At 42.8% G+C, this 23,028-nt stretch overlaps 1 protein-coding gene across 1 annotated transcript; it reads left to right on the top strand.

The window, feature by feature from the left end:
* PLA2G10 (phospholipase A2 group X) lies at window positions 1-22,968 on the top strand. The gene is made up of 4 exons (XM_032779659.2): window positions 1-311; window positions 5,138-5,303; window positions 17,300-17,406; window positions 21,529-22,968. The coding sequence occupies exons 1-4, from the start codon at window positions 257-259 to the stop codon at window positions 21,672-21,674; spliced, it is 474 nt and encodes a 157-aa protein (XP_032635550.1). The 5' UTR covers window positions 1-256; the 3' UTR covers window positions 21,675-22,968.
* The last annotated feature ends 60 nt before the right edge of the window (window positions 22,969-23,028 follow it).

Below are 23,028 nucleotides of genomic sequence, written 5' to 3'. Positions count from 1 at the left end.
CAGGCGCCCCTCCCCAAGGGCGAGATGGGCACCGAGGGATGGCCTCCCGCGCTGCACCCTGGGGACGTAAAGAACAGGGGGCAGACTGAGGGCAACCCTTTATAGGCAGCAGATACTGTTCTCACCCACCCGCCGCTCACTGTGCGCTGCAGGGACCGCGAGCCAGGCACGCAGGCTGAGCGCCAGGGAGACAGAAGCGCAGCGACCCATCACCGGCTGCCGGCCACCCGCGCGCCTCCAGTCCGCCGCGCTCCTCATGGGACCCCGGCGCCTGGCGTTCTTGCTGCCTCTGCTGCTCCTGCTCCCGCCGGGTGAGTGGAGAAACTGCGGCCGCGGACCCCTGCTGCGGGGCTGCCATTTAACTGCCCCGAAACCAGAGGGAGCAGCCTTGGGCCCACTGGTCTGAGACAAGGCAGAGTTCACCAGAAGCTGGGAAGGAAGGAGGGACCCCTCCCCCGGAGAGGAGAGAGGGGAGCCAGAGTGAAGAGTTCACGTGGAGAGGGAGAGAGAAATCACTTCGGTCTTATTACAATTCTACAGGCTCCTCTAGGCATCGCCCTAGAGCAGAGAGCGGGGCTGTATTTGTGATTGAACACAAAGCCTGGGCTGGACGGGATCCTGCGTCCTCTGCGGGTGGCGCTGTTCTAATCGCTTGACACTTTCAATTATTATTCTGGGCCAGGATGAGCTGCCTTTTGGGGGTAGGAAGGCGACGAGGGTAAAGCACGATAATATGTTATTTCAAAAAGAAATAACTAGTTCAAGGAGTTGTAGAAAGTATTTGGGCAACGTATAACTCAGCCAAATGAGAAATGGATAGTGCAAGCCCTAACTGAAAAACGATCTGCAACTCCAGAAAGAGATTTGTAATGCAGACACGTTACAGTTGGCACTCCCAGCTTTTCAGTTTCTTCATTTTGGGTTGGTTAATTGTAACCTTAATGTTGCAAATATAAAGTAGGGTGGTTTTTTTGTTTTAGTGAAAGAAATACAAAAGACTGTAAAAAGCATCAGTGCTATATGCAAAAGATTTACATAACACAATACTTTAAACTAAAGATGGCAGATCCCACAAAATACATATTGCTAGTCTACACAGTTATGCATAGCTCATATGGACTGTATACAAAACTATTAAAAATATTAAGACTGCAAAATCAAAACACTCAAAGATTAGGAAATGCCAGAATCAAGACTGCTTGTGAGACATTAAGGCAGCCACCTTATGTAGGCACATTGTGATATAGTCTTTAATCACATACTATTTGTCCAGAAGGAGCAGTAGTCACTTAATGAACAGTTATTCAATATTTTTTTCTCCTTACCGCTCAATTTACTGCACATTATTCAAACCCTACTCTATTAATTCCATGTTCACTTTTATGCTGGGGTTTTCTGTAGTACTCTTTAGTATAGCATGAGTGTTTGACAAGCATTAATGATTTCATTTTCCACAAGCACCTGGTGAGGTAGATGTGTGTGTGTCTTATCGCGGTTTTACAGATGGGGAACTAAGGCAGAGAGAGAGAGGGGAGTCCAAGGTATCAATGGGTTTGTATGCCGCACTTAAGACATCTAGGACCTGATTTTCCCAAATACTCAGCATTATATAGCATTTCAGTTGTTCAAAGCGCAGCTCTCATTAACTTCAGTTGCAACTGAGTGCTCAGCTCTTCTGCAAAGCAGACCAAGTTAGGCACCCACAAAATATGGAACACAGTTAATTACCACCTATGAGACGTTTAGTTTGAGTGACTTTCCTGCCCTAGGAACTCTATGGCAGAAGGATGCATAGAATTCAATTCTCCAGGAAAACATTTAACTACCTTAACCCAGGAGATAGTCCTTTCTCTTCCTGCAATCCCCTGCCTGATTCGTTTGTTGTTGAAATTGGAAGGTAGTAGTGAATCAGGGATCCTACAGACAGTCTCCTTCATAAGAGCGTGACTCTACATTAGGGACTCCAGCCTGTGCCCTGAATGAAGCAGGGGTCCTGTGGAAAAGAGTTTAAGTACATGATCACATACTATCATAATGCAAATGCACAATAGGACTCAAGGAAGGTTCTAGTAGGCTCCTTGTCGCAATCCCGCCCCGCCACCCCCCGCAACACACACACACTCTCTCTCTCTCAAGTCTGGCTCTTGTCCCCTCTGCATTCAAGTCAGATGGCTTCCTTCTTTATGCTGCCTGGGCTTCTGCAGAAGGGGCATTGAGAACATAGGAGACACAGGCTCTCTCCTCTCAGTTCTGGTGCTCCTCACCCAGCCAAGCCCACTCATGAGCAACAATTACAGAGAAGGTTCAGCTTCTCCAGAAATCTCAGGCTGGAGTAGCATGCTTAGTCACTCTATAGAGACAGCACATGCACAATCTGGTCAGTACTAGGAGGTGTGAAGCTAAACATGCTTTGAATCTTGGGAAAAAAATTGGACTGATGGTGTATGAAGTCTCTACTAGGCATATACTTCTGAAAACTCTGTTTGTATATAACTTGGACAATTCAGACAGATTTTCATAGGGAAGTAAAAAGGCATATCCCTAACAAAGGGCCCCCCTTACCAAATTACTAATCCCTGCTCTAAAATGAGGGGGGGCTGAGATTTTCAGAGAAAAGTTAATCAAAATTTTTTAAAACATTGCAAAACAACATTTTCCTGTAGCCTTGATCTCTGAAGTAGCTGAACTGTTGTGGCTCAAATGTTTAAAACAAAAAACTGTGTGAGTGACACCTCTATATGGAAAATTTTAGCCCAAAGGGTTAAAATTTCACAAAAGTTGTAAGCAACTGAAGACAGGGTCTTATAATGGGAATTGTCAAGCAGCCTTAAGAATAGGCAGTGTTATGGGCTTCTGTACATTTCTTTAGTTATGCATCACAATTTTATAAAGTTAGGCACCTTAGACCTCAGTATAGATAAAAGTTATTTCCTGTAGCTGATGAAGCCTTCTGGTTCAATGGGTGAACTCTACTGCCACTTTCTCCTCCTCACCCTTAGGGCACAGACCATCTGGTCCAGCACAACCCTAATCGCAGCATGGTGCGGGGGGGGGGGAGCGGGGTAAGGAGGCAGGACTGGCTTCACTCAGTAGCAGCAATTCACAGCCCTTGGACTGGCTCCCTGGTCTGGGTATTGCAACCTGGCACACTGGATTGCAGCACTACTCAGGTTTGGAAGTTTTGTAGCATACTAGTAAATCAAATAAATGAATTATCTTGTATAGAGGATAGGTAAAAACCAAGTTAAGTAGGTTAAATCTTATAATTACAGTCCTGGTAAATTGAGGTTCCAGCATTCTAGCGCTCTCTTTTCAATTATAATGGGCTCTGCCTACATTCCAACATCCCAGTGCTTGAGGTCATAACTGTCAAACTTCATTGGAATCCTCTCATCTAAGGGTCATTTATAGTCTTCCTTTGAAGTCTAAGTATGACCACTATTACTTCTGTCATAATGACCGGTAATCTGTCATAGATTATACAATGGAATTTAAAGCCAACATATCCTCTCCACTACATGACCCAATTTTATTTAATAAGGCAGAGGACTCTACTCCAATAAACAATGCAGCTCCTGTTACTTATAACTGAGTGGTACGTAAAAAAGTTCCTAATGATGACATCTAGACATACTGTAGTGGAGGTCTATTTTTGCAATAAAAAATAGGGGGGGGGCAGCCCTTCGGGATCACTGCCCTCCCCAGAGGGCTGGGGGGCCAAGCTGGTAGCCCCAAGGAATTCTCATCATCCATTTCACTTTAGTTAATGGACACAAAGCAGCTATGAAATCTTAACTGTGTAGTCAGGTAGAAACAAAAAAAAAATCCACAATTAAGTCTTCTTACACTGAACTAACTCACCACTGTGTTTCTACAACTGTATGCACACTATACAAGAGACTGATTATGCAAGAGTCTTGTACAGGGCATTTATACCATTGTAGTAACACTGCAGGTTATAATTGTGTCCTTGGCTCAGTGTAATTATTAGAATAGTTAGAACCCCAGGAAAGAAACCCTCCCTGCCCCACATCCAGCCCTACTTCTCCCCTGCCAGGGGTCCCCCATACTGCAGCTCCCTGCCAGGCCAGACAGAAACAGCCCAGCTTGCACCTCCTCCCCCAAAAGCCTGCTGGATCAAGACTTCCTATTGGTCCACAGCCCCAGGAGGACCAGCCATGGCTTCTGGCGGGAGGGCCTGGCAGGCAGAGTGGCACTCAGGTGCTGGCTAGGCTCCCTGCCAGCAGGAGACTCCTGTTCCCTCCAAACTCTTCCTAATTTTTAAGCATAGACCAGGCCTAAATAGTCTGGATACTGGCCATTTGCGATCTAATTTCTTATATTGGACCTCTTAACCCTATATCTGAGCACCTCACAAATATTCTGCACAACAGGAGGGAACTGAGGCAAAGACACTATGGGCTCATCTATGAAAACACTTATTTTGTGCCAGGTAGGGGTGTAAATCTACTTCTTGCTAGCCTGCCACTCATATAGGCAAGTCTTAAGTGCCCAACATCACACAGGAAGTCTGTGGCAGAGCTGGCAATTAAACCTAGATGACCAGAGTCTTAGCCCTAAACCTTAACACAAGGTCTCTATAGGAAGCATGAGATTACCACTTTACTGTGCTCGCAGTATGGTAAAAAACAAGCATTTAAACATTAAAAATCTCTAACGCTCAGAGTAAAAAGAACAGGAGTACTTGTGGCACCTTAGAGACTAACAAAATTTATTTCAGCAGGTCATCTTAATTATCACTTCAAAAGTTTTTTTCTCCTGCTGATAGCTCATCTCAATTGTTTAGACTCTTCCTGTTGGTATGCATACTTCCACCTTCTCATGTTCTCTGTATATATAAATATCTTCTGTCTGTGTGTTCCATTCTGTGCATCTGAAGAAGTGAGCTGTAGCTCACGAAAGCTCATGCTGAAATAAATTTGTTAGTTTCTAAGGTGCCACAAGTACTCCTGTTCTTTTTGTGGATACAGACTAACAAGACTGCTACTCTGAAACCTGACTCAGAGTAAAGATGACATTACCAGTTTCAGATAACTGAAGCTTTAAATAAGTGCATAGCGAACGTTCTCAGAAAGATTATTCAGATATTGAGTGAAATGTCTTGGTTTTTCTTTAGATGTTAAAGGTGCTTTGGGAAAAACCCATTCTAGGAATCGAAGAGGAATTCTTGAATTAGCTGGAGCCATTACATGCAGCACAGGACGCACTCCTTTTGCCTATCTACGTTATGGATGCTATTGTGGTCTGGGAGGGCAAGGCTGGCCTAGGGATAAAGTAGACTGGTAAGATAATACCTTTATATTTAACAAAAATACTGGGTTTGCCACTAGAAGGGTAGGGGAGAGAATAAAATAGGCTAAGTTCTTATCTGATTTACAGCCTATTTAACACTAGTGGGGTGTAAAATGGGGGCAGTATCTGGCCCAGTGGGCAAGGTGTAGCTGCAGTGTGTTAAAATTCAATAGCAATGAAATTTTTATATCAGTCTTGGCATTTAACTCCCCTCAATGAGTTGTACTAACTTTATAGGATGAGTTCACCACTTTGCTACTGTTATTGTTTGACTGAGTTTCCCAGGCTTCATTTTATAATCTATCTTCTCAGAGGAAGTTTTAAAGCTCATCCCTTTGAGTTCTGTATATCAGAAACAATGGCAATGTTTTCAAGGATAAAATGCAGCCTTCTTGCCTCTTGTAATGAAGAGCTGGAAGGATATTTCTTACTCTTTCCAGAAAAAAAAAATTCTTATGGGACCAAGCATGGAAAGTTTCAACCCCAAAAGTGAGCATTTAGATTATTAGTGTCTGAAAAAAAAAGAATTGATGAAGGAAAACTGTCATGCAAACAAATTTTTTTTTTTTTTTAATAAATTATATACATGTGTGCATGCCAGTGTGGATTCCACTCTAGGTGTGCATACACCTTACGCATGCAACACTGGATTTTATTTGAATAGTGTGCTGGGGTACACATGAGCCCTTGTGCCTGCGGTCTGTTTAGAAGGAAGGTATATTCAAGTAGCCTCACTCCAGTTGAGGGTGGCCTCTAGTCAGTGGGCCAAATAGGCAGAGAAAGAGACAGACAGAGAGACTCTTCTGCCCAAGCTTCCTCACAAAAGCAGAGAAGCCAAGGCATCATAAAAAGCCAGTTTTTACGATGGCAGCCAAGTCTATGACTATGATGGTGATCATACAAAGAGCACTTAGATGCCAAATCCTGGGATATTCTCTTGCAAGGTACAAGCCACAATTTACGAATTGACCCCTCAAGTGTTGGTAGCTGTTCAGCAAATGGACTGAGACTCTTAAATATAAGGCATTACAAAATTCACAGCTGGGAAATCTGGTCTCTCCTGTGAAATATGGTCTAGGGCCACCCAGCTCTGAAAGCCGAGCAGATAGTGGCAGATGCTGCCTAGGCAAGCAGCTCTGAAGGCATACCACTGCAACACAGAACTAAGGGTATAACATCCTTGAAATATGCCATTTATGCCACGACCAACCTGCAAAAATTGTGCAATTTCTCTGAAATTTTATGAGATCCTCTACTTATAGTCACTGAAAGATTCCACAGTGACCCTATGATCTTTGGGAATCTATGCTCTTTCACCCTATTGAAAGGCATACCCCCAACCACCACACACCAGAGATTGCATACCCAGTTTTACCACAGAGTACCAGACCAGGAAATTCTTTGTTGTACCTAGGGTAAGTCCTTTATCTAGAGGAAATAAAGGGGGCACCATCCTATACTAGACCTCAGCAGACTCAAATATATACACCACCACAAGTTTGGGATGGTAACGCTTGCCTCCATCATCCCATCACTCCAAACTCAAGACTAGGTCACTGCTCCAATTTGCATATCACCATCCATTTGGTCCACAGGAAGTACTTGATTCACTGTGGGCAAGGATGCACTTGATCATCATCATCCCCTTTCTACAGGGGAAGCTAGAGTTCTGGGAATGGTGCAGTCAGCATGAAGTGATGAAGATAGCTCTGCACTTACTAGAGGTCAGCAACAACCTGGTGGACTTTCTGATCAGGAATGTGGCAACCACCCATCAGCAGTCACTGCAGAAATCCATCCTGGAACTGATATTCCATTGGTACACAACTCCCACGATAGACTGTTTGCCACGGCAGACAATGCCAAGTGCAGGAATTTCTGCTCTAAAGGAGATAGGAGCTCTGGCTCCCTTCTAGGTGCCTTGTACAGCAGTCCTTGACACCACCAAGGTAAATCTTCTCACCTATTTCCAGGATGATATCCAAGCTATGGTCATCATGATAGCCCACTACTGGCAGAGGCAATTTTGACTATCAGACCACTGACATATGCTCAGCCATTTCCCCCATATGCCTTCCCACATGTTCAGATGTTTTCATAAAACTATGGTCAATATCGCTCCCAGACCCAATTATTGCTTCTGATGGTCTAGAACAGGGGTCGGCAACCTTTCAGAAGTGCTGTGCCAAGTCTTCATTTATTCACTCTACTTCAAAGGTTTTGCGTGCCAGCAATACATTTTAATGTTTTTAGAAGGTCTCTTTCTATAAGTCTATATTATGTAACTAAACTATTATTGTATGTAAAATAAATAAGTTTTTTAAAATGTTTAAGCAGCTTCATTTAAAATTAAATTAAAATGCAGATCTTACCAATTTAGTGTGATCTTTGCCCGTGATTTTCCTTGCTGAGTTTTCCAATGTCTGGCACGTATTTGGATACTTTAAGCTGCACACCGGCTTCTGAGTGATTGGTTGTTAACCTATCCAAATATTGGTGGAGCTGGGCCCCTGGGCCTTGAATATTCCTGGAGCCCAGGCACCATGGGCCCATACAACTCACTGCCTGTGCCTTCCTCTGCTACAGGCTTCCTGTGAGACCTTGGGCCAGTCACTCAGCCTGTTTGGATATGTCTGCACTGCAATAAATGGGCAGCAGCTGGCTCTGGCTTGCAGGGCTGAAAAGAGTGATGTAGATGCTCAGGCTCAGAGATCCCAGAAAGGGTCTCACAACATCTACATTGCTAATTTTAGCCCTGCAAGCCTGAGTCAGCTGACCCAGGCTGAGACTTGGTGCGGCAAGTTTCATCACAGTGTGTATGTCTCCTTTGTGCCTCAGTTTTCCCTCTGTACAATGGGAACTGCCCTGCCCCACATGGCTGCCAGAAGGGTAAGGGTCTTAAAAACAGTGAATTGCTCAGCTACTGTAGTGATGGCGGCCAGATAAGCAAAAGTCCAGGGCCAGACGGGACCACCAGCTTATTTAGCCTGTCTCCTGCATGATATAAGTCATCAGCAACTGAAATTAGATTGGATATTACAGCCAAAGGTATAGAAGGAAGTTACAAGATTGCACAGTGCACTGCAAAACACGGAAAGCCATTTACAGACGGAATCTCAAGCTGGCAGCAGAGTGCCAATGAAAATTAGCTCGTGTCCCATATGTTGCTGACGCATGGCCTAGATGTCAGCTGGCTGAGCAGGACTGCTAGAAATTACTCCCTACAGGCCAAGAGATTGTTTTACAGTCAAACCCTCCACTAGGAAGCCTTACTTCTTGAAGTGGAAAAAGAATTCCCATGCAGGCAAGTCAGTGTGAACTCAATCTGAAGACTGTAGAGCCCCAATACCAAAGATTCTGCTCTACACACACTGCTGCTGAAGCAAACAGGCCTAGCCTTTTAGAGGGAGCTAAAGTCCATCTGGCAGCAATATCAGCGTGCCACACCCCAATACAGTCATATTCAATCTTTTCACATTCCATGGTATTGAGATTTTTCAAGGGCCTTCTTCATACCTGCCCTATGGCTAGAAACCCTGCTCCCACACAGAAACTTGATGTTGTTCTACAGCTTATGGAGCTTCAATTCAAATAGTTAATATGTTTGTTATACCACCTCACCATTACAAGTGTTTCTCATAGCCATCACGCCAACATGAAGAGTGAGAACTGCAAGCTCTCTCGGCAGGACAGCAACATATATCCTTCCACGATGACAAAGTGGTGATTAAACTGCACCCTAGATTCATTCCTGAAGTGTTCTCAGAACTCCCTGTGAAGCAGTCTATTACTCTATGGGTAGTCTTCCCTCCGCTGCACTCATTAGTAAAAAAAGCTTCATACGTGTCCAGGGCCCTACTTTATTACAAGGACCAAATCTTTCAGGACGTCTACCTTGATCTCTTTGTACGCATATACCTGGTGTGCAGAAATGCCAAGTCATCTAGCCTCAGGGTATCTCAAAGCAGTGGAAATGCACTGTGAAATCTGCTATCAGTTGACTGGAAAGCCTCTCCCCAAAATGTCAAGGAATGCTATTCCAGGGCCCAGGTAACTTCTTCAGCCTGGGTTAGAAATATACAGATCTCTGAGATCTGTAAGGCAGCCATATGCAGCAAGTCACTGACCTCTGTGAAACAGTGTGCGCTTGACATGGCAGCCAGAACAAATACAAAGTTCAAAAAGCAGTATCTCAATCCCTGTTTGATGGATACAGATAAGATTCCTCACTCTCACCATCTGGTGAGGGTACTGCTTGTCAGTCACCTACAGCAGGATCCACAGACACACTGCGACCAAGGTCCCAGTGGGGTCAGCTGTGGTCACTCAATTAGGGTGAACTGCAAAGAATGGGGCAGCCCAACCCCCAAAAGCTGGTGGATATGCCAATATTTAGATTTACCAAGCCAGCATAAAACAACTTCTTTATTACCTTACTGGTTAGGCAGAAGTCCAAACACAGTTCCCTTGAGGTGTTCAAGCCGAGGCCTCCATCCAGGTATCTAAGTCAAATATGATCTGAAAATCTTATTTAATCATATAAAAGAAAAGGGTCTACCAATCCCAAAGGATTGGACACATTACCTCCCAGGTTATTGAATATTCCAGATCTTACCCAAATACACATTACAGCCAATTTTTATTAACTAAAATTTATTAAAAACAAGAGTATGGTTAAAAGATCAATATACATACAGACATGAGTTCAATTCATTGAGGTGAAGATTCAAAGCAGAGATGGTGAGCTTTGTAGTTGTAAAGAGTTTTTTGAGAAATAGTTCATAGGTTATAGTCCAATGTCCAAATATCATATTCAGGGGATACCAGCATAACTGGGACTTCTGTCTTGCAACTCAAATGTCTCCTGATGAAGCTTAAGCAGATCTGAGATGACAGAATGAGGACCCAAGGATCTTTTATACAATCTCATGTGCTCTTGGACAAGTTGTGAGTTCCTCCAAGAACAAAAGGTAATTCGGATAACTTTGAAGGAGATCCATCACTGGTACTTAGCTATAGAATTAAAGCCATTTGCTTGTTCCTTCACCATTCACAGCAAAGATGGGCAAACTACAGCTCACGGGCCACATCTGGTCCATGGGACTGTCCTGCCCAGCCCTTGAGCTCCCAGCCACGGAGGCTAGCCCCCAGCCCCTCCCCTGCTATCTGCAAGAGCCGCTCACCTGCCCTGGTGCTCTAGACTGTGCAACAGCATTGCTGGCTCTGGCCAGGCGGCGCAGCTGTCAGTCCTGGTGCTCTGAGTGGCATGGTAAGGGGGCGGGTAGCAGGGGGGTTGGATAAGGGGTAGGAGGCCCTGGGGGGCAGTCAGGGGAGAAGGAGCAGGGGCACAGGACTCCCAGGGGGGCTGTCACGGGCAGGGGGTGTGGACAGGGATTGGGGCAGTCAGGAGACAGGGAGCAGGGGGGCCTGAATAGGGGGCGGAGTCCAAGGGGGCCATGAGGGGTGGGGGTTCCAGGAGGGGGCAGTCAGGGGACAAGGAGCAGGGGAGGTTGGATGGGTCAGGGATTCTGAGGGGGGCAGTCAGGGGGCGGGAAATGGGAGGGGCAGATGGGGGCAGGCTGTTTTGGGTATCACAGTCTCCCCTACCCAGCCCTCCATAGTTTCAGAACCCCAATGTGGCCCTCAAGCCAAAAAATTTGCCCACCCGATTCACAGTATGTTTCAAAGAGAGGTGAATACTGAAATGTCCGATGTTTACAATTCAGTAAATGCTAGAAGTTCAGAGATCAAAAGACCAAATCAGAATACAGCATAGACAGGGACTGTTGATTACATTGTCGACTCTACTTATACATATGTAAATACACAAAAAACACAAACATCTCCCTACCATGTCTTTTGAGAGTTATTGATTTTGCAGGATGTTTAACACTTGCTGGCCATGTGTCACACACATACTTGAAAAAGAAAGTATGGTTACTTACCCTACAGTAATTGTGATTCTTAGAGATGCTGTAGTCAGTGTGGATTCTCTAACCCACACGCCATCCCTGCTTTTTTAAGTCAAAGCCCATGTAGCCAAGGAATTGCAAGGGAGCTAAGGAAGGTTTGTGGCTGACCCACCCTTTATGACAAACTTTAAAGGTCAGAAGGGACATCATCTAGCCAAGAGGTGGGCAGCAAACTTTTTGGTCCAAGGGCCACATCTGGGTGGGGAAATAGTATGCAGGACCATGAATGTAGGGCTGAGGCACAGGTTTGGGGTGCGGGAGGAAGTGGGGAGGGGGTACAGTGTGCAGGAAGGGGCTCAGGGCAAGGGGTTTGGGTGCAGGAGTTTGGGGTGCAGGCTCCAGCCCAGCACCACTTACCTCCAGCAGCTCCAGGATGGCAGCTGTGTGCAGCAGGGTGAAGACGACTCCCTGCCTGCCCTGGCCCCATGCCACTCCTGGAAGTGGCCAGCATGTCTGGCAGTGGCTCCTGGGGGTGGGGCAGGTGGCTCTGCCATGTGCTGCTATCACCTGTGGATACCACCCCCGAAGCTCCCATTGGCTGTGGTTCCCTGTTCCTGGCCAATGGGAGCTATGGGCAGCGGTGCCTGCAGGCAAGGGAAGCGCATAGAGCCCCCTTCCCTCTCCCTGCCCCCCAGGGACCACAGGACATGGTGCTGGCTGCTTCCAGGAGCTGCGCATGGCCAGGAAGCCTGCCTTAGCTCCGGTGCGCCATGAGGCTGGCGATCCCATGGGCCAGATTGAAAGTCTTGATGGGCCGGATCTGGCCTGCAGGCCGTAGTTCACCCTCCCCTGATCTAGCTTGACCTCCTGTATATTGTAGCCTTCTTTTGGTTAGGCTGAACAAGCCAGTCCTGTCTGTTTCTGGTAAGTCTTTCAATGGTTCCCCACCTGTGCCCCAAGATTTTCAGCTTGGCTTCTGCAGCTCTTCACCATGTTGTTTTTGGGAAGCCTCATTTTCGCTGGCCTTCAAGTGTCCATCTTATTGCTACTCTAGTGATGGAATCAGTTTCCATCTGAAGCACATGGCCAATCCATCTCCAACGCCTCTTGGCAATGACGGTGCTCATCACTGGAGAAGCGTTGTTGCTGCCCTGAACGCCAGAGGCGTAATGGGAACATGATGAGGATGATGAAACAAGCTAAGCTCATTGAGTCTCCTCTCATAAGGTAGGTTTTCCGTTCCTCGGATAATCCTAGTAGCTGCTCTCTGCACCTGTTCCGGTTTGAATTCATCTTTCTTAAAAGAGGAGACCAGAATTGCACACACTATTCCAGATGAAGTCTCATCAGTGCCTTGTATAATGGAACTAATACTTCCCTGTCTATTAGAAATATCTCACCTGACTCATCTTAGGACTACATTAGCCTTTTTTCATGGCCACATCACCTTGGCAACTCAGTCATCCTGTGATCAATCAACACACCGAAGTCCTTCTCCTCCATCACTGCCCACTGCCATCCCCACCTTATAGCAAAAATGTTTGTTAGTCTTTAAGTGCAAGACCTTGCAATTTGCAGTATTAAATTTCATTCCATTTCTATTACTCCAGTTTTCAAGATCATTCAGATTTTCTTGTATGATATTCTGGTTCATCTTCATATTGGCAATACCTCCCAATTTTGTGTCATCTGCAAATTTTCAGTTGGTCTGGCACAATCTACCTTTTGAAAAGCCATATTGTATTTTACCCCAATTACCATTCACCTCTAGATCCTTAACTACTCTCTCTCTTTCCAAATTTGTTCCAAGACCTTGCGTATAATTGAGGTCAAGTTAACAGGCCTGTAGTTGCCTGGATTAACGCCTCTCCCCCCACCACCTTTTTCTTAAAAATGGCAAATATATTAGCAATTCTCCTGTCACAGGGAGTTTACAGATTCCATACAAATCCAAGAGCAAGGAATTTTAATGAAGCACATAAGCACAAGCAAGCATAGCCCCAAAGACACTATGAAAAATAAGATCTGGTTATGTGCACGAGTGGTTACAGTGGGATCCATACTGACAACATCTTAAACTACACTTGGTAGTAACCATACTACCAAACAAACAGCTACAAAATGCCTCCTCTAAAGATCATCATTGGGAATATGAACCTACTAAGACACTCCCCTCCTCTGCATTATCTGTTGCACCCCAAATTGGGGATGTTGGTACCCAAACAGTAAATGGTATTGTAACCAACAGGAAAGCAGAATTTTTTTTTTGAATATTTCTTTAGGGCTAGAATATACAAACAGATCACATTTTAAACTCCTTTGTTGTACTGAAATCTGGACTACGTGGAATAAATTTTATGATTCTCTGGCTGGTTATTTGAAGCTTCTGAATGCAACATCTGGCATTTATTTTGTAGACAATTTTGTGGAAGGTAATTGCTACTTTAATAACTAAATTAAGACTACAGATGCACGGAAGAGTATTATCTTTGCTTGTGGTTACTGTAAACTCAAATCCTTCATTCTGGGGTATGGCATCTGAAAAAATGTAAAGAGCCCCTGGTGGCAAGCCAACTTCCTGCTTACAAAATATGGCTAGCTATTTGTGGTATGGGTTCAGTGGGTACACAACTTGCCTTCTTTTGTCTTGGTTTTTAAAATATCTTTACGGAGCATCTCAATTTGGACAGCAATTAGAAAGTACAAGACATTTATGCATACTTGGGCTTCACAAAGGGCAGTTGAGTTCTTATTCTCCCTGTTTTATTTCTTGAAGTTTTGATCACATCACTGCAGCTATGTTACTTTCATAAAATCAAAAGCAAGACATAGCAATTCTTAAACCCACTTCTGTATTTAACCATTTGAAACACAAATGGATTAAAATTAATTCCTAAACTTTAGATAGACAAAGGCTGTTTGTTTTTCCATAAACATAGTAAATTTTAAGTCCATGAGGCAGCATAATTTAGTAATTAGAATATGGTGCTGGGAACCATGACTTTCTGGGTTATATTCTGACTACCTCAGTCCTGCTGAGGGAGTTTGGACAAGTCACCAATTTTTTCTGTGCTTTGTTTCTTTATCTGTCAAATATGTATATTTACCTACATCACAGGAGCATTGCAAAACTTTGTTTGTGAAGCATTTTGCAATCTTTAGATGAAGGGTCATGTCGAGCTGCCAAGTATTAGTTTAACAAATTATAGCCAAAAAATTTTTAAAAAATCACTTGTTTATTCACTGTTGGCAGCAATTTGTAAAATCAAGACAAAAATAAATACTTGATAGTGCTGAGAGTCAAAGCACTACTTTTTAATCTTTGTAGGTCCAGATCCTAAAAAGCAAAACATGCCAATCTGGAAGCTATCTAAAAAACTCACAGACACACTGCAATACTATATTTGTTTGTCACCAGAAGAGACCAGATGTCATCACTGAACAAAAAGGGCTCACTAGCGAGTCCTACTCTCCATCTGAACAAAAAGAGCGTACCAGTAACTATTGCATAGTTCAGACTCCAGAGTTTGTAGCAGAGCCTACAGCCCCCTAATTCCAGATTCCCCCCCCCAAAATGTCCCCAGTTGTCAAAAGGTAGTTGCAAGAGTAGTGACTTTGGCTCAAGAATCAAGGTTTATGAAATGCTAGCAATTTTACAATAAAATACCCTTTCCTATATAGCTTTTCTGTATTAGCTGTGTTAATTATGAAGGCTTTTAAAAACAACAAACAGGAAGGGTGAGTCATTTTGAGTTATCCCCAAATTGTTTCTACATTAGCAACTCAGTTTCATTCATTAAATGACACTTAATACATCAGTGCTCTCCAAATAAATCCCAATTAAGCAACAAGTCTGCTTTTATTCTGATTATACCGGGGTCGGCAAATTTTTTGGGCCAAGGGCCAAATCTGGGTGGGGAAACTGTATGCGGAAACTGTATGCAGGGCTGGGGCAGGGGTGCTGTGTGCAGGAAGGGGCTCAGGGCAAAGGATTGAGGCAGAGGAGGGGTGTATGAGGGGGCTCAGGGCAGGGGACTGAGGTGCAGGAGGGGTGTAGAGTGTACGAGTGGTCTCAAGGCAGGGGATTGGGGTGCAGGCAGGAGGCTTAGGGCAGGGAGTTGAGGGGCAGGGTGCAGGAGGGGTTCAGGCTCCAGACTGGCAGCGGCATACACCAGGGCCAGGGCAGCCTCCCTGCATGCCTGCCCTGTTCCCAGGCCCGCACCGCTCCAGGAAGTGCTGTGGCCCCTGGGGCTGGGGGGGCTCCACATGCGCCGCCCTTGATGCACTTCCAGGTACCTCCCCTGAAGCTCCCATTGGCTGCGGTTCCCCATTCTTGGCCAATGGGAGCTGCGGGGGGCAGTGCTTGGAGGCAAGGGCAACGCAGAGAGCCCTCTGCCCCCCTTCTGAGAGCAGCGCAGGGCCCACAGCACCACGGGGGCCAATCCTGCAGGCCGGATCCAAAGCCCTGAGGGGCTGAATCTGGCCCGTAGTTTGCCCACCCCTGGATTATACAGTAGTCAAGTCTGTTCACTGTAGGGCCATACATTCTACAGGTATAGCTTGATTCTCTACCACAATTAAGGGACAGTGTTACAGCTTAAGTAATGTCTTTATTTAAACAATACTATTTCATAGTAGATCTTACTGCAGTTCTTATCTTCATTAGTAATATAAACCAAAAATGGATGCCCTTAACTGTGGCAGACAACTGTGCCAGTGTACTATTATACTGCACACTTATTTTCATGGTGTGTAGTGTACATACTCATGTAACCCCCTCCAGGTATAAACAGCAATGGAGACAGTGAGGCACAGCTTAGGCAAGTAAAGACACACCTGAAGGGAGTACGTAGCTGAGTGTGTGGGGCTGTGAGCCATGTAGGATATGTACTCCACTACATACCTGCACCCTTCAGACTTGTCTTTACTGTACTTGCCTAAACCATGCCTCACCAAATACATTGCTATTTGTAGCAATGTAGCCTCCACCTGCCTGCCCTCTGCTGAAGCACTTCCCTGAACTGCAGGAAAAAGCTCTGGCAGTGGGGCAAGGCTCTGCCAGCTCCCTGATGCTGGATGGAGGAGCTACATATATGTACTACATGCTACCAAAAGAGGTGTGTAGTGTGGATGTAGCTGTAGCGTGACTGGGCCCTGTCACTAGGCAGTTTCTTGGGAGACACAAAGCTCGCTATGATTAGAGAATACTGTCAAAATATCCTGATAGATCATTTGAGAGCAAAAAAGTACACATGCAGCTAGATTAGCTATTGTGGATCTTAGATATTCTACTTGTTTTTTTCAATACTGGTTAGGATATATGAATAAATATGGCAAAACAATGTCGTTTAAGTGCTATACTACATTAAAAGCCAAGTATCTATTCTCTCATTAAGACTCTTGACTGGATCTAGAAGAATTTGTTCATGGAGACATTTAGTGTTTTGTAGTTGCATAGTCTACGTACAGTACACCCTTGCTATAGTGCCCTTCATTATTACAAACCTTCACCTATAATGGACCTGGTCCCTGGGTCCCAACTACAGGACAGTACTGTAAAAGAAAAAAAAGATGTTGCACATGCATGCACAATTTTTGTTCAGCATCATACGTAAGCCCAAGGGCAGAAACTAAGGAGTGGGCCCACATCCAGCCTCCCAGGGCTAAAGCCGAAGCCCCGCTGAGGTGGGGGCTGACAGTCTGGAGTCCAGCAGCTGCAGGGGCTGACAGCCTGACCCGCTCTACGATGGCTGAAGGTGGAAAGGTCATCTAAAATCACCTTCTGTGACCAACTCCTAGCCTTAGTTTAATTAATAAAATAATGATGATACCACCTAACTCCTTTATCTAAGGCAACTTCATTAACTTACTCCAGCAGTTTCATTCCTTTTGATTGTCCTTTCTCTATAACAAACCCCTGGCTACAACAAAAAGGCATGGATCCCAACAGGTCTATTATACTGAGAGCGTACTGTGTTAATAGGAAAGTGTGCCAACAAAAGCATTAAACACATTACATGACCACACAATATTATAGTGAGATAAACATAAATCCAACTTTTTATTGCTGTCAGGTGCTGCTTTAAGCACGACTGCTGCTACAGTAAGGCAGAGCAAGCAGGCTGTAAGCCCAAGACAGAGAGCTATAACTGGGAATGTGAAGACAATGCTGCTGTGTGTGGTGAGTAACTAATTAACTCTATTCTCTTTGAGGCACATGTCCCTGAAAGAACACCACAATGCCACTTGTGACTTCCTTATTTTGTCTTTCTTCCCTTGTTTTTGGCCCTTCTTTCTTTGCACCATTTCCGTTAACACTCCTAATGTTCCTAAATTTGTTAATCTCTAAATTTTAGCTTCAGTGGGATTCAAAATAACCACAGCTTTAAAATAAGGGCTCACATACTGATGAGTTTTCTATATACAGCAATACAAGGCAACTTTAAAAAGTTAATCACCAATCACGTACAATTTGCATTCTGTCATGCTGCTAGAACCACAGTATGCTACACTGCTATGGTCACAAGTGCCATCTTCATCAAGATAGCCACTACCAACAGTAGACTCAAACTGAAGTACTTTCAAAGGCATCTTACAATTTACACAGAGCAGGAAATGCTTCTCCACATCTGAATATTCAAAATGGATATAAGTACATCTGGGATGATTGTCATTTCTATGCACTATAGTACAGTGATTCTTAAACTTTTTCCATTCTTTGCCTACTTCCCCCCACCCCCTCAAAAAAAATAATAAATAAAAGAAAAAAAAAGAAAATCCTTCATAAGCCACCTTTCCTCCCAGCTACCCAATTCTTTGCCACTGGGTTCTCAAAATGTTTCACACTGCAACCTAATGGGAAAGGCTCCACTTAGTCATGGCTAGAATTTATGAACCACTGCTTTAGTACATGTAATAGTGTGCTACGTTACTAGGTTTACATATGAGAGCAATATCCCCATAAGCCACAAAAAACCCACTATCTTTTTGAAAAGACGTAGAAATTCTTACTTCAGAATTCCTTGGGTCATTATTTTCTTGCTCACAGCACCTTGATAATGTGTTTTTCTTCCATAAGATTTAAACTTCAATACATTTGCCAAACTATGGGAGGGCAGAAGAGGATTGCTAAGTAATGACATGACCAGCTGGAAAAACTATGTAAAATTAAGAAAAGCAGTCTGGTTATACAATAGCTATAGTATGTCAAATTGATCAAGTAGTCATTTCCTAAATTAATGCATCAGGCCCCCTGCAGAAAAATCTCCCATGAAAGTCAGGATTGGAATTCATTAAGCCCTAAAATTCGGATAAGGTAAACTAATGTGAAAGAGGAACAACATGGGATTCATATGCACGTTCAACAAAAATGCTGCTTAAACAATTTTTTTTCAATGCACCACAGTTTCAGCTGTAAGCTTTAACATACCTTCAAGAGGCAGACTAGAATTACAATGAGTACTGTTCAAGTTTCCTTCTTTTGGAAAGAAGTCAAGTTATTTCCCTTCAGCCGCAAGAAATATCTTTACTGGAAAGTCAGAAACAAAGATTGAAATATGGGAACTCAAGTTATGATAGACAGAATTTTGCTCAAATTAAATCAAAAGTAATGAAATTAGAAATGAAAGACTTCACTCAGATTGACAGCACACAATAAGATTCAGAGTGGAAAGATTTTGCTGTAATTAGGAATTAAATGTTTGGAGTAGGGAACGAGGTTTTCTGTAGAACTTCTCTCTCAATTTTACAACAGTAGCTAAACACTCCGACATAATTGTTTCAGTAATTCTGCAGTGTGTATTTTATAACTCCTACAGCCACAATTATTTTATGTATCATTTGTTAAGTCTTTGCTGTCCTCTCTCCCATCTGTACCCAGTTTATTGCTGAATATCTTAACTTCAGTTACTTTGAAAATGACTTAATTTAAAGAAGTCAATCTTGGAGGTCATTAATCCTTTCTGAAGTCTCCCACAAAAGTTTTTATACCTGCTAATGGCGATTCCCATCACTGAAAAGAGCATGTGTGTTGATTATTACCACCGACTTAATTTGATACACCTAGAGGGAAGCATGCTTTGCTATCATACATCTGACCCCACTGTAGATTAGAGAAAATTACGTTTTTCTATTCATGTAGAAAAAAATTGACACAAAATTGGTTTCTGGCTTCAAGAGGTGAAGATTGGGAAAGGGAGGAGACCTTTCTAATACCAAGTATACACACTGCAGAGACTGGAAGTTAACAGATAGTAATTTTTGTTTAATATCCCCGTCCAGACTCAGTAACTTGTACCTATCTTTTAGCTTTCGACCTTTCATTTGGTTACCTGACCCCCTGTTATTATAACTGTGTACATAACAGTAAAGCAAAACAGGAGCTGAAAAGATTATTCTGTGATTAAGTTTACAAAAAAGAAGGAAGAATTAAGACCACAAAAGTTAGTATAGTGGTCTCAGCAAGTTTAATTCTATCTGCTTAAACTAAGTTTTTCATTACAAGATTACATAAAACTGGGCAACACAAAATGCTGTAGCATTTGACAAATTTTAAGACAAAAGTTACTCACCTGTAATTGTAGTTCCAACTGTATTGCCACTGCAGAGGTAAACCCTGGGAGCAAAAACCTCTAAAGCCATCTAGAAAGCAATTATGTTGGCACCACACAAAAATATGCACACTGATATGAAACATGAAGATGTCTCACCAGTAGGTTTCTTACTGGCGCTTACGCCTTCTTTCAAATATGACATTTAGCGAATAGAAAAGGCACATTTTGAACTTAAATTTGTTTTGCTCAGGTGCATTTGAGAATTAATTTTAGTCTAGCATATTTAAATGCATGCAATGCTGCACTGGGGGACATGTCTAGATGATGACAAACCGGTCATGTTTAAGATACACTATTTTAAAGTTATTAGCCAACTAGTGCTTGTGATCACCTTTTGCAGACCTATCATCTTTTTTTTTTTTTTTAAAAAAAAAGATGTTAAACCAACACATTTTAACCATTTTTTAAAAAATCGTGATTTTCCTACTCTAGTCTAAAGGCAGCCTGCTAGTAACAGCCAAAATAAGTTAACTGCATGCTCATGAGATGCAAAATATTAAATGTAGGGTGCCTGACATGCCAGAAAGGAGACAAAGTTTGGGATGGGGGAAGGAAAGGGAGAGTGCTGTTCTGCATTCTTCTCATTTAAGATCTTGTCTATTCTACAGATGTAGCTTGCCCTGAGATCTAACATGGTTATGTTTCAAGCACAGTTCAATATCATAGCATGAACTAGATCTTAACCATGCTCCACAAGACTGGGCTGTTACTGTGCCAACACCTTGGAGTGATTCAGGGGCAGAGTTAAAGATCCACTCTACACTTCTCAATTCAACTTCGATTTAACAGTGTCAGAAGCCACCTGATATAAGTGGGTCCTCCAAGACTGTTGTAGTTGCTCTCTACAGGTCACTGTATACTACACATACTTGATCAAATACCAGAGTTGGAGAAAATAAAGACCACGTTACTGCAACATGACAGTTACAAACAAAACCTTTGTGAAAGACACAGAAAATAATTTTGTAAGGTTAAATTACACCTTAAATAGGCTGTTGAATATAGTGTGTAACAAGTCACTTTGGCTAAATAAGTTTACTGTAGAAGTCTTAACTTGCTCAACACCTTTGCAACTCAATTTTATAGTACATAAGTCTAACTTTTGATCTTGCATCTTTTAAAAGGGCATTAAATACATAGAGAGAATGAAGAGCCACTTCTCTCACATAGCTCTGACTAGAGCACAGGAGGATACAAAACAATTACCATTACTCTTTCTGAAGATGAGCTAAACTATAAAATCCCTCCATTTTGTAAGCATAAGAGGATTAAAGATAACTCTTCACTGAGGGTTTGTTCCTCCCAACACAGTTACCAAAATTAATTTCTCAGCTAAAATGAGTTCTGCAGATGGGATTACTCACAAATCCCCTCCCCTTCCACTATCTCCATCTGCTGGGAGGTATCGTCATCATCATCATCTAGGTTCAGTCTAGCACGGTAATTTGGGAGAACTCTGATTTACCATTAACCAAGTACAGCAAAAATTTCAAAATATGTGAAGAATAGTAGAGGAGGAAAGTCGGTTAAAGTAAAAGGCTTGTTATAAAAAATTAAGATGTTACAACTTATACAGGAAATAACATTTAGGACAATTTTCTGAATACTATGTTTACTGCTTACTGTTACTATTTTAAGTCCTTTAATTACTTTAAGAATCATTTGTACTTTGTTTTCATTTGCTTTTCCAGATTCACTAGAAGACAAATGCCAAAAAATAATGTGTGAATGTGACCGCAAAGCTGCCAAGTGTTTGGCTAAAGCCCCTTATTACCCAAGGTACATTTTCTGGCCAGATTTTGTATGTGGTGACTATCACCCAAAATGTAAGTTTTAGTAAGACAGGAGGACACTACTCTAATATTTACAAAAATCTGTACATGCTTTTGAATTTAAAATAAAAGTTCTATAAAAAATGATGATTGATTTTTTCCAGCAATGTTTGTACATGCCTAGTTTTCATAATGCATAAGCTAAAGGAAAATTCAGTGGTTCTTAACAGCTGGGAAACTGTAGTAGCTTTCGCGGACTGAATATCAAGAACGATTTTGTCAGAGATGTCTAATAGTCTGTGAACCTTTATCACCACAAGCAGCAATGGAATGTTAACTATGGGGAAAGCCTCTAAAACACCAGCTTTCACCATGATATTCACTGCAAGCTATTCATTTTCTTTCGTCAGTGTTGTTCTATCACCCACATATGCAAAACAGCACATAGGGATGGAGTGAAAAGCTCTACTTTTAAACTTCATTTGAATCCTGAAGCTAAAATTTTATTATTAGATGTAGCCAAGGGAAAGGCACACTCAGGGTGACACTGTCAGTTTAAGGAAGGGCTTTTAACCTTTGTTATTAGCAACACTTTTGATAACCAACAATAGTTTACTATTCCCTATATCATAAAAGTTTTGAATTTCACTTGGCCTAGGCAACACAATTAGACTTTTTAGCTTCACTGTCTTGTTCAGTCACTTGAGTATTGAAATTAAAAAAAAAAAAAAAAAAAAAAGACATTAAGTCACTGACTGATAAGTATGGGTCAAATCCTGGTCCCCTTGTACAACCAGAGTGGGAATCCCATAGACAAGGGGAAAAAAATCCTGCCTGCCTCCCACATATAGAACAGCAACAGAGATACCAGTGGCCACTAATGTGGCCTCTGGGCTGCAGCAGCTCCATGGTCGCCTGCTGCAGCTTCATTCCACAAGGGTAGATGTGATAAGTGGTTAAGCCACTAGGATCTAGAGTATATTGAACCAGAGGAAGTCTCCAAAGACCACAGCTCCATGATATGGATTCCTGTATTCTGTCCTCCCTTTTACGCAAAGAGGGTTATGCAACATGCAGGTCACAGACCTATCCCCACGAGTCAGGATCTACATACAACAATACTCAGAAGAGAATGGTTTTGTTTTACAGGAATGTAAAGCTGGGTTGCACAGTTAGGTAAGCAAACTTTAAAGTTCTGAGGCTTCTCCTCAGAAAAGCTTCAAATTAACTAGTACTGTACAATGAATTTTCTTCATAACTATTTGTGAACATCCATGTTTTCTGAAAAACAAATCTTATTTCCATTGTGATCAGGCTAACTTTAAGCTAGCAGATTTGCTAAAAGTTATTGCTCAATTACAGTACAAGGTAAATGTCAACAGCTTTGACAAGAAAAAATTTAAGGTAAATTCGATTCTT

The sequence above is a fragment of the Chelonoidis abingdonii genome, chromosome 9 (assembly GCF_003597395.2).
Source record: "Chelonoidis abingdonii isolate Lonesome George chromosome 9, CheloAbing_2.0, whole genome shotgun sequence".
Lineage (NCBI taxonomy): Eukaryota > Metazoa > Chordata > Testudines > Testudinidae > Chelonoidis > Chelonoidis abingdonii.
The sequence above is the reverse complement of the archived record's forward strand: the minus strand, read 5'-3'. Positions and strand labels throughout refer to the sequence as shown.